Source organism: Prionailurus bengalensis, chromosome B1, assembly GCF_016509475.1.
Source record: "Prionailurus bengalensis isolate Pbe53 chromosome B1, Fcat_Pben_1.1_paternal_pri, whole genome shotgun sequence".
Lineage (NCBI taxonomy): Eukaryota > Metazoa > Chordata > Mammalia > Carnivora > Felidae > Prionailurus > Prionailurus bengalensis.
In genome coordinates, this window is record NC_057344.1 from 171,124,412 (window position 1) to 171,137,311 (window position 12,900).

Here is a 12,900-nt window from a genome sequence, read left to right on the forward strand (position 1 = left end):
AAAAGTCAAGGGTCAGATGGCATCCTTGGGGAACGCTAGCAAACATTTTTTTTTTAATGTTTATTTATTTTTGAGAGAGAGAAAGAGAGAGAGACAGAGCATGAGCAGGGGAGGGGCAGAGAGAGTGAGGGAGACATAGAATCTGGAACAAGCTCCAGGCTCTTAAGGTGTCAGCACAGAGCCCAATGCATGGCCTGAACTCATGAACCACGAGATCATGACCTGAGTCGAAACTGGACACTTAACCAACTGAACCACCCAGATGCCCCAGGAATCCTACCTAATATTTAAAGAAGAGTTAATACCTATTCTTCTCAAACTGGTCCAAAAATAGAAGTAGTAGCAAAACTTCCAAACTCATTCTATGAAGCCAGCAATACCTTGATTCCAAAATCAAACTACTATAAAGGAGAATTACAGGCCAATGTCCCTGATGAACATGGATCCAAAATTCTAAAAAAGCTACTAGCAAATCAAATCCAACAGCACATTAAAAGAATTATTCTCCACAATCATCACAATCAAATGGGATATATTCCTGGCCTGCAAGCGTGGTTCAATATTCACAAATCGACGTGATACAGCACATTAATAAAAAAACGGATAAGAACCATGAGACTCTCCACAGATGCAGAAAAGGCATTTGATAAAAGGCAACATCAATTTTTGGTAAAAACCCTTAACAAAGTAGGGATAAGGAGACCATACATGAAAATCACAAAGGCGATATCTGAAAGACCCACAGCTAATATCATCCTCAATGGAGAAAACCTGAGAGCTTTTCCTCTACAGTCAGGAACAAGACAGGGATGTCCACTCTCACCGTTATTTAACATAATACAGTACTAGAAGTCCTAGCCTCAGCAATCAGACAAGAAAAAGAAATAAAAGGCATCCAAATCAGCAAGGAAGAAGTCAAATGTTCACAATTCACAGATGATATGATATTCTATGTAGAAAACCCAAAAGACTCCACCAAAACATTGCTAGAACTGATACTCAAATTCAGCAAAGTCACAGGATACAAAATCAATGTACAGAAATCCGTTGCATTTCTTTACACCAATAATGAAGCAGCAGAAAAAGAACTCAAGGAATCAATCCCATTTACAGTTACACCAAAAACCATAAGATAACCTAGGAATCACCCTAACCAAAGAGGTGAAAGATCTATACTCTGAAAACTACAGAACACTTATGAAAGAAATTGGAGAGGACACAAAGATATGGAAAAACATTCCATGTTCATGGATTGGAAGAACAAATATTGTTAAAATGTCTATATTACCCAAAGCAATCTACACATCTAATGCTATTCCTATCAAAATGCCACCAGTATTTTTCAAAGAGCTAGAACAAAAAACCCAAAAATTTATATGGAACCAAGAAAGACCCCAAATAAGCCAAAGCAATACTGAAAAAGAAAAGCAAAGCAGGAAGTATCACCATTCCAGACTTCAAGCTATATCACAAAGTTGTAGTCATCAAGACACTATGGCACTGGCACAAAAGCAGACACGTACATCAATGAAATGGAATAAAAAACCCAGATATGGACCCATAACTGTACGATCAACTCATCTGCGACAATGCAGAAAAGAATGAATTTCCAATGGAAAAAAAGACAGTCTCTTCAAATGGTGTTGGGAAAACTGGACAGCGACAGACAGAAGAATGAAACTGGACCACTTTCTTACACCATACACAAAAATAAATTCAAAATGGATGACAGGAAAACATCAAAATGCCATGGGGGAAAACAGGCAGCAACCTCTCTAACACTGGCTGGAGCAACTTCTTACTAGACACGTCTCTGGAGGCAAGGGAAATAAAAGCAAAAATGAACTTTTGGAACTTCATCAAGATAAAAAGCTTCTGCACACTGAAGGACACAATCAATAAAACTAAAAGGCAAACTATGGAATGGGAGAAGATATTTGCAAATGACATATTGGATAAATGGTTAGTATCCAAAATCTATAAAGAACTTACCAAACTTAACACTCAAAAAACAAATAATCCAGTGAAGAAATGAGCAGAAGACATGAATAGAAATTCTTCCAAAGAAGACATACAGATGGTTAATAGACACATGAAAAGATGCTCACAACATTACTCATCATCAGGGAAATACAAATCAAAACTATAATGAGATATCACCTTACACCTGCTGGAATAGCTATGGTTAACAACACAGAAAACAACAGATGTTGGCAAGGGTGTGGAAAAAGGGGACCCTCTTATACTGTTGATGGGAATGCAAACTCATGCAGTGACTCTGGAAAGCAGTGTGGAGATTCCTCAAAAAGTTAAAAATAGAACTATCCTACAACCCAGCAATTGCACTACTAGGAATTTACCCAAAGGATACAAAAATACTCATTTGAAGGGACATGTGCACGACAGGGTTTATAGCAGCATTATCAGCAATAGCCAAATCATGCAAAGAGCCCAAATGTCCACCAACTGATGAGTGGATAAGGAAGATGTGGTATATACATATACAATGGAATATTACTCAGCCATCAAAAAGAATGAAATCTTACCATTTGCAATGATGTGGATGGAGCTATGGTATATTATGCTAAGGAAAACAAGTTAATCAGAGAAAGACAAATACCACATGATTTCACTCACATGTGGAATTTAAGAAACAAAACAGATGAACATAGGGGAAGGAGAAAAAAAAAGCAAGGCAAATCACACGAGACTTTTAACTATAGAGAACGAAGTGAAGGTTGCTAGAGGGAAAGTGGGTGAGGGGATGGGCTAGATGGGTGACGGATATTAAAGAGGGCACTTGTTGTGATGAGCACTGGATGTCACATGTAAGTGATGGATCACTAAATTCTACTCCTAAAACCAGTATTACACTATATGTTAACTAACTAGAATATAAATAAAAACTTGAACAACAACAACAACAACAACAACAAAAGTGACCTGTGGGGGCACCTGACTGGCTCAGTCAGTAAAGCATGTGACCCTTGATCTTGTGGTTTTGAGTTCAAGCCCCACACTGAGTATAGAGCCTACTTAAGAAAAAAAAATGTGACTGGTGAAATATCTAGATTATGTATAGTTTTTACTTGGTAAGTTATAATTTTCTGTATTTTCCCAAAAAATGCCGAAAATTTAAAAAACTAAGAAATACATTCATTGCCAAATTACTTCTAATATTATTACTACTAATACTGACACTATCTAGTTTACTCTTACGCTTTCAGCTAGCCAAAAACACAGGAAAACCTTTTGTGACGAATCATCTGGCAAGCAAAAGTGTGACCTAGATCAGGTAGCTCAGCCTAGAGAACGATAACGGATGTGATTTCTCCCCAGAACACAGTAAGCAACAGGGAAGAATATTGTTTTTTTAAGTAAATATGAGATGCTGGCAACTTCCTACACTGCCTATTGGTATACATCTCTACTGCCCTTAATTCTTGTTAACATATGCTTAGAAAAGTAAAAACAGTATCTAATATATTTAGGGTTTACCAAGCGCCATTGTCTTAAATGCTTTCCCTGCATCATATTTTCTAATTTATATTCCAAAACATACCTCAAAGTCATCTATTTCTCTCCATCTCCACTGCTAACCACCATGGCCTAGCCACAGCCTTGCCTGCCTAGATAACTATCATAGTTCCCAAATGATGTCCTTACTCTCCCCTTTTCAATCCATTCTCCACACAGTAGTCCGACTGATATTTTGTAAATATTGCCCTTTTTTAAAACCTATGGCCTAAAAGGCACTGATGCTTCTCAAACTTCATTTCATACTCTATCCCCACTTCCCCGAGCCACAGCAGTTTTCTTCTCTGCTCCTGAACGCTACTATATGGTCTTTAGGGTTCCTATTTGCTCTACCTGGACTGCTCTTCACCCTAGATCTTCACGTGGCTAGTTCATTTTCATTTTTCATGCCTTGACTCAGTCACCACCTCCTTAGCAGATCTAAATGAAATGGCCTCTGCTAGCTACTTTTTAGCCCATCATCTTTTGCAGCACTTAGACATGTTTTCTCATTCTTAGTGTCTGCCCAATGAAGGTCTGTCTTGTTCAGCACTAACTACAATGCCTGGCACCCTTTGCTGAACTGAACCTCAACTCACAAAAACCTATGAGGCACACAGTATGATTAGCATCATCTTTCAGTTAACACATCCTATCATAAATTTGAACTATACAGAACTATGCTGTCAGCCTGCCAAAATGGTCTTTTATAGCTGGCAATCTTCCTATAACTTACTCAAAGTGGGGTGGGGGGAGGAGGCACAACAAAAGTGAAAACTTCCACTCTATTTTCCTTAGGGTAATAAATACTACCAGATTAGAGACAGGAATAAAATACAAAAATTTAATTTTTTATTTAAAACTACACTTCTGTTAAACCTCAGATTTAAGCAAAAGCACGTATCTGTTAATTTGATATGCAGTACTTAAAGGAGCATCCTCCCATCTCAAATTTTTGTCAAATGAGGTGAGGCATAAATATATGAAAAAATAAGTGCCCCATGCAAAGTCAGAGGAGCTTTTTTAAAAAAGGAAATATTAACTACAGAAACTAAGTCACATTTTTATTTTTTAAAAGGATTATGTTTGGGGTGCCCGGTGGTTCAGTTGGTTGAGCATTCAACTCTTGATTTCAGCTCAGGCCACGATCTCATGGTTTGTGAGATGGAGCCCCATATGGAGCCCAGTGAGGAGCACAGGGCCTGCCTGAGATTCTACTTGTCTCTGCCACTCTCCTGTCCCCACTGACAGGAGCAGCATATATTCTTACTGTACATTTTTTCTAGTTTTACCTAATAGTACAATAGCATTTTCTCATGTCACTAAATATTGTTCTAAATTGATTTTTTTAAATGTTGTATACATCACCAGTGCATAATAAAGGCACCATAATATATTTCAGTTTCCAACTCTCCATAACTAAAAATGTTACCAATTTATTATAATGAATAATGAACCTGTGCACACACTGTAATACCTCTCTGCTTATTTCTTTAAATCATTTTAAATAGAATCATTGGGTCAGAAAGTATGAACTTTTAAAGTTTTTGTTTTTTTAAAATGTTTATTTTGAGAGCACAAGCAGAGGAGGGGCAGAGAGAGGGAGAGAGAGAATCCCGAGACATGGGGCTGGATCTCACGAAGCCTAAGATCATGACCTCAACCAACTGAGCCACCCAAGCACCTCTAAAGTTCTTTTTGTTCTTTAATGTTCATTTATTTTTGAGAGAGACAGAGTGTGAGCAGGGGAGGGGCAGAGAGGGAGACACAGAATCTGAAGTAGGCTCCAGGCTCCAAGCTGTCAGCACAGAGCCCAACGAGGGGCTCGAACTCAGGAAGTGCGAGATCATGACCTAGGTTGAAGTTGGACACTTACTGGACTGAGCCACACAGGTGCCCCTAGTTCTTTTTTTTTTTTCTTTCTTTTTTAGTGTTTATTTTTGAGAGAGAGCATGAGCAGGGGAAAGGCAGAGAGAGAGGGAGACAGAGGATCTGAAGTGGACTCTGTGCTGACACTAGAGAGCCTGATGTGGAGCTAGAACTCATAAACCATGAGATCATGACCTAAGACCTTTCGGATGCTTAAACAACTGGGCCACTCAGGTGACCCCTTTGTATTCTTTTTATATAAAGAATAACTGACCTCCAAAACACTGTTCAACTGTATGTCCCAATGAATAGTAAGAAAGTTCCTGCTTTCCTGTACCCTCCGTATGAGGCATCATTATGGAAAACTTAGCCAATATGCTACAGGCAATGAGTAGCAAATCCTTAAACTAATATTTCCATGCCTACTGGTACGTATGGTAGATTTTTGCATTTTTATTGGCCACTTGAACTCCTTTAATGAACTCTTCATTTATTTATTTTGCCCATTTTTTTACTGCAAGATACACTGGTTTGTAAAAATTCTTTATAAATTAGGGATACTAACTTTATAACTACACTGTTCAATACAGTAGTCACTGTCCATTGAGCACCTGAAATGTGGCTATTCTGAATTAAGATGTGCTAAACATAAAATGCACACTGGACTTCAAAGATTTAGTACAAAAAATAATGTAAAATATCTCAATTTTTATCTTGATTGCATATTGAAATATTTTGAAAATACTGGATAAAATATATTAAAACTGGGGCACCTGAGTAGCTCAGTTGGCTAAGCGTCCGACTTCAGCTCAAGTCATGATCTCGTAGTTTGTGGTTTGAGCCCTGCATTGGGTTCTCTGTTATCAGAGGCCACTTCAGATCCTCTGTTCCCCTCTCTGCCCTTCCCCCACTAGCGCATGCTCTCTCTCAAAAATAAATATTAGAAAAAAACCCAAGAACTAAAATATATTAAAATTAACACTATCTGTTTTTTTTTTTTAATTTTTTTTCAACATTTATTTATTTTTGGGACAGAGAGAGACAGAGCATGAACGGGGGAGGGGCAGAGAGAGAGAGAGACACAGAATCAGAAACAGGCTCCAGGCTCTGAGCCATCAGCCCAGAGCCCGACGCGGGGCTCGAACTCACAGACCGTGAGATCGTGACCTGGCTGAAGTCGGACGCTTAACCGACTGCGCCACCCAGGCGCCCCAACACTATCTGTTTTTTACTGTTTCACATTTGGCCATCAGATAACTCAAGATTACATACATGGCTCAATTATCTTTCTTTTGGACAGTGCTGCTCTATAATGTTTTCCTTATCCCCTTGAAACTGAGCTTTCAGTGTACAGGCATTTCTCATTTCTAAGTATGCAAATAAGGCAATTGTTTCCCTTAAGGCTTCCTCCTCTCCTTATTCTTTGTAAGTTTTTCCTCTACCACACAGGAATTTAGAAGCATAAACTTTTTCTTGACAAAGAAAAATATGTTTTTGGAATTTTTCCCCAAAAGTTCTTCAAATATCCTTTTCTTCTTACATGCATCCAACTTAAATAGTACCCTTTTTCTAAATGCTTTTTAAAATTTTACCATAACTGCTGTCCTTTTAAAAATTGTTTCGGTATTTCTGGAACTAAATTTTCACAAAGAAGGCTATTTTTAAAACCTACTACATGTTTTTTAAGTGTGAAAACACATTTTAATTTCCTGGTGATAAACATTCCAAAGAACTTTGCAAAGTCATTCTGACTGATGAAATAGGTATTATTATCTGTGGTTCACAGATGGATGAGACAAAGAGTACATAATTTTGGACACGATGACAGTTACAGAGAATAGGGAGTACAAATTACACTATTTCAAATCCTTTCAACTAACACTTAAAGGGCAGTTTAGACTAAATTCAACAGCCAATATACCTAATTTAAGTGTAAAATGCCAAAATTGCTTGGCAATAAGAATCAACTCTGCTAGAAGGTTTACTTGGGGATTTTGGAGTATGGTATAATCAGATGATTCATTTTGTTCATTAGGGAACCAGCTATACTGCCAATATAGAAAAACTCAACTTTTCTATCACCACCAAAAAGCCCCAAGAACAGTGACGTTAAAATTAACTCCTCTGAAATTTTAAGAGCCAGTTTATACATTCATTGCAAATAAAAGACACTGATGTATTCCAATTTTATCTGCACAGCTTAGGCATTACTTTATATTACTTATCAACTTGAATGACGTGACTACAAGTTCTAACTTCTAGTCTGAGGTCACAAACATGCTACAAAGTTTTTCAAACATGAACTTTTGGGAAATGTTTCTGTAAATACTCTGCATACTCAAGAATCTGAGGAATTAGACTCGGGGTGGATATGGTTCTGTTTTTCCCTCTTCGTTCCTATCAGTTCTGGAGAATCAAGCTACAGCATGTCAAGCCATGGCAAAAACAGACACAAGCCTTACTAAAACTGAAAAGTTCCTTACTATCTTGGAAACTGTGGGACAACTTAAATTTGAGTTAGAAAAGAATGCTGAAAGAGAGGGATAAAAATTCGCGTCAACCACATTTTTCTGAGTTACTGTTCCAGTACACACGTTTTCACCAATAAGATTGTTCAACAGAACCGAAGAGTTCTCTTGCTTTTCAGTCCCAAACTGGGTACATTCAATGACTGTGGCACGGTCATACGCTCATACTCAAGAATGATTCGTAAATAATGAGTACTCCCCCCCACAATCCTCCCTACTTTCGGGAAATTTAAGACAAAAGTTGGAGATATGGGAAAAGGGGCAGGGCAAGAAAACCTGCTTGGCCAAAAGCGCCCAAAGGGAACTGGTGAGCTCGAAACACCCAGGCACTCTGGGGAGTCAGCAATTTCTCACTGTCCGAAAGGAAAGAGATTGTCACCGGGGACACTGCGATGCAAACGTGGCGTTTCATCTGGTACAAAGTGGTTGGCTTCATGCATGCGACCAGGCCCGAGAGCTACCCGCCAGTTTCCGCGGGGGTCGTTTTAGGGCCAGAAGCGAAACCACGGTCTGGGAGACCTCTCCAGAAACCCCGCGGGCTGGGCGGGCCGAACTGCAAAGGCGGAGACCCGGAAGGAAGGTTAGGGGGTTGGGGAAGGGCAAGCGGGCGAACTGCCCGAAGCGAAGCGCCGAGACCGGCCTGGTCCTCCAGGTCACCTGCCGCGGAGTCAGCGGCCGCGCCGGTACACTCACCCTGGCGCTCGCTGGAGCCGTGGGCCGCCGCCCTGCAGCGCAGACGGAGCCGGCACAGGGAGGACCAGCTACATCTGTGGGCCGCAGCGGCGGCGGCCAAGCCCGATAACATCCTGGCGGGGCAAAGGCCCCTATTCGGACACCACCTCCTGCCTCCGCGACGCCGCCGGCAACAACTGACTCCATAGACCGGACACCTGCTAATACTCACGCCTGCGCCGCCACAGGCGGCCTGGATGACCCGGAAATAGTAACAACATTTAGCGCCGCAGAGCGCGCAGACAGCGGAAGTGACGTAGTCTCGGAGCACGAATCGAGAGGCCTTGCCTCCGCAGACCGTGACGCCACGGCGTGCGCAGGGCGGGGTTGCTGCTGGGTTTTGGTGTCCTCTTCGCATTTCCTGCGTGTGTACCTTTTCGCGTTAGTTGGAAGTCATCGCCTGAGTGGTTTGCATCCTAACAGCTAGGAAAACCGTGGGAGAAGTAACAGGGCCTTTTCGGGCGTCTGCCTGCTTCTATTTCTGAGCTCGAAACGTGGGCCATGCTGTTGGAAATGGGAAGAGCGGTGGGAAGGAAGGATGGTGGCCTACTTAACCTCTCTCTCCGGAGCCTTCTTGGATGAGCCCAAGCAGCGGCTAACGTGCCGAACTCAGTACTCTCCAAACCCTGCCCCAGTACGTCGTTCTCCTCTAACACACCAGTGTGTAGCCTGAGTACATGAAGGCAGGTACTTGCCTTATTTACCTCTGAACCTCGGATTCCCGTGTGTAATGTAATAAAGTAAGACTTTAATGTGTTCGAGGTGGGTTAAGCGGAGATGTGCGGACATCGGAACAGGAGTCAGTCTGGTTCTAGAAAGATCGGAACAATACTCACCACGGTGTTGACCTCTGACATGCTCATTCAGATCTTAGCTCAAACTCAAGAGACGCTTTCCTTGACTACGCTGGCTGGAGTAGGGCTGGTTAGTCTCTACCCGATTGCCTTGTATACTTTTCTTCAAAACGCTTATCACTATTTGAAAGTATCTATGTAGGTTTTTTGTTTTGTTTTGTTTTGTTTTGTTTTTTGCTCAGAATAGAAAATAAGCATCACGGAATCTTGGGTTTTGTACATCGCTGTTTCCCAGGGGGTAAAACAACCGCCAGCACAGCAAATAGAGTGGAATGCATTGTCGTTTGTTTTGAAATCAATCTGAGTAGCTTAACTATGTTCCTACAGAATAGCTCTTTCAAAGGGAAGTAAATTAGTTCCTAATTTTGAGAGAATCTACAGCCTTTTTTGCAAATTAAGATAAGTATAACCAGCTTAGTGGGGTCACAGTGAATAAATTATCACAAAATGGTAAGCAAATTTAACTTCTATGACAAACATAGTTTAATACATTAAGGTTAAATATTCATAACCTCAAGATTATAAAAAATCAATATTACTAGAAAGTTCTTGTCTCTTCTTTGTGGATAGATTTTAACAGAAATTCAACTCCATGATACAAAATACATAAAGGCTTAACTCTAACTTTATAGTCATTGTATGTAAATGTCCATTAATCTTTGCCATAATGCTAACCTGCTTTGGATTTCTTAAAGTAGCCCCTGGTTTCTTATAGTGGATACTGTATTAATTTTGATAAACTTCCAGAAGCCTTGACTTGCCAAATAAGTTTGAAGAATAAAGCAGATCTTGCTGTGTTACCTTGTTTAAACCCTCACAATGCTGGATCACATAATAAGGTGTTCATGGCCTTAGATTAAAATACTTACCCAAGGGTCCCTGAGGGGCTCAGTCGGTTGGGCATCCAGTTCTTGATTTCCACTCAGTTCATGAGATTGAGCACTCAGTTCGTGAGATCAAGGGGGGCACTTTGCTGACAGCTTGGGCTGCCCCTCCCTGCTCAAGCATGTCCGTGTACTCTCTCACTCGCTCTCTCGCTCTCTCGCAGTAAATAAACTTAAAAAATAAAATACTTCTGCAGCTGTCTTGGTGTTTACACCTTGATGTTAGATACAATGATGTGTTTTCATAACATACTTGTCTTGCTGGGCAGTCTTCAAAATTTCCCCAAGTGCTGAAAATTAAGGAAATGTCAGTTTTAGAGTTCCTTAGTAGAATTTCCCTTGACCCTAAATTCTTTGAGAAATCCCATCCTTTGCAGACTTTGCAGCAGTAAAGCAAAGTACCAAGGTCTACCAAGAGACGTTGCCTTACTGCTGCACCTCAGACACATTCAGCAGCTGCCTATATGTAGTAAACAGATAAGAATCCAACATCATGGAGTTTATTTTTCTATGTGAGGAGACAAACTTTTTAAATAGACATATAATTTCAAATAGTGGTATTAGAGATGCCTGACTGGCTGAGTTGGTACAGCATGTGACTCATGACCTTGGGGTTGAGTTCAAACTTCACGTTGGGTTTATTTTTTAAAAATTAGTAGCGGTAAAATATCAATCATATGGTAATTGCCACACCCTCTGTGTGCATTATCTTATTCATAACACCTAAGTAAGTTATAGATGAGGAAACTAAGGCAGAGATCTTGCTGTTAACCACCACACTTTACTTTCTAAGTCAAACGGTTTTATCCTTGGGAAGAAAATGTAGGGTCTTTCAAGATTTGAATGACAACAGGGGCGCCTGGGTGGCTCAGTCAGTTAAGCGTCTGACTTTGGCCCAGGTCATGATCTCACAGTTTGTGAGTTCAAGCCCAGCGTCAGGCTCTGCTGGCAGCCTGGAGCCTGCTTCGCATTCTGTCTCCCTCTCTCTCTCTGCACCTCCCCAGCTCATGCTCGCACTCTGTCTCTGTCAAAAATAAATGAACTTAGGGGTGCCTGGGTGGCTCAGTCGGTTAAGCGTCTGACTTTGGCTCGGGAGGTCATGATCTCATGGCTTGTGAGTTTGAGCCCTGCATCGGGATCTGGGCTGTTTCAGATTCTGTGTCTCCCTCTCTCTGCCCCTCCCCTGTTCACACTCTGTCTCTGTCTTTCTCAAAAATAAATAAACATTAAAAAAAAATTTTTTTTTTAACTTAAAAGATTTGAATGATATCTTGTTTTCTGAAATACAGGTCAAGAGAGCATTTCCCCATATTTTTTTATGTATGATCAACATATTAAGTTTCAAAAAAATAAACTGAATTTTTGGGGCGCCTGGGTAGCTCAGTCGGTTGAGTGTACAACTTCAGCTCAGGTCGCGATCTCATGGCTTGAGTTTGAGCCCTACATAGGGCTCTCTGCTGTCAGCACAGATCCCACTTCAGATCCTCTGTCTCCCTCTTTCTCTGCCCCTCCCTCACTCACACTCTCTCAAAAATAAACATTTTTTTTTTAAATTGAGTTTCATGAGGATCTGAGATATAAATAGATGCCTAAATTTGGTAACTATTAAGCCAGATGGATGGAAATAGATGTAGGAAAGAAGTGTCATTTGATTATTACCATACACAACACCTGCAAAGTTTTCCATTAATTCTGAAGGAGTTCCCACATCTTTCAGAAATTGGCTGTAATTAAGCTGACTGTTCCTTGGTTTCATCTTGTCTATAGCTTTGGGAAAACAGTGATTCGAAACAAACTTGACCATTTATGTGGAAAATTGACTTAGATAATCCATTAGAAGATAAAGTGAGTGGTTCTATCATGAGGCATACTAAGAACACAAATTTAATTTTGAACATATATATGTGTTGGCATCGTGTTGCTTTTGGCCTGCAGGATTGAAGGAGGAGGGAGCTTGCCCACCTGAACACTTGAAAAAGAAAATGTTTTACATGTGGATAAAAGGAAGACTGTCTGGCCACACTCAAAGGTATCATTCCCTGCTGTACAAGCATGGTCAGAAGCAATGTGGGTCTGCACATATTTTGCATATATAGCAAACATCTGCATAAGTAGAGAAAGTGAAATGTGAAGTTGATATGTTTCTGACCAGGCTGCTAATCCCCCTCTCCATTTTTCAGAGGTGTTGAGTGATTTTCCCAAGATCACTCAGCAAGGATGAGCTAGAACATGGAATCAGACTCTGGTCCTCTAACTCCAAATCCGTACGTGTGTGTGACCATAGGGTGCGGTGGGGAGAGGCAGAGGTTGGTTGTTCTGATAGGTTTTCTCCCCTACGTTATTCTGTGAATTAACTTGTTTTTTAATCACAATTATTATGTGAAATAACCATATAGTACTCCACTTGCACTCAGTAGGTTCACCCTTTACCACTTCCATCCAGGAATAAGAAGAATTTCTCCAATGTTGACCATATTCCTGGGTCCTAACTCTTACCTTCTTAGCTCTTATCTTTCT

General features: G+C 40.6%; 1 protein-coding gene across 1 annotated transcript in view; it reads right to left on the minus strand.

The window, feature by feature from the left end:
* SLC30A9 (solute carrier family 30 member 9) overlaps nt 1-8,881 on the minus strand; it is an 84,227-nt gene extending 75,346 nt beyond the window's left edge. Inside the window, exon 1 of the mRNA XM_043572761.1 lies at nt 8,607-8,881. Coding sequence (XP_043428696.1) covers nt 8,607-8,718 — 112 coding nt within the window. The 5' untranslated portion in view covers nt 8,719-8,881. The remainder of the gene's footprint in view (nt 1-8,606) is intronic.
* Between the last annotated feature and the right edge of the window lie 4,019 nt (nt 8,882-12,900).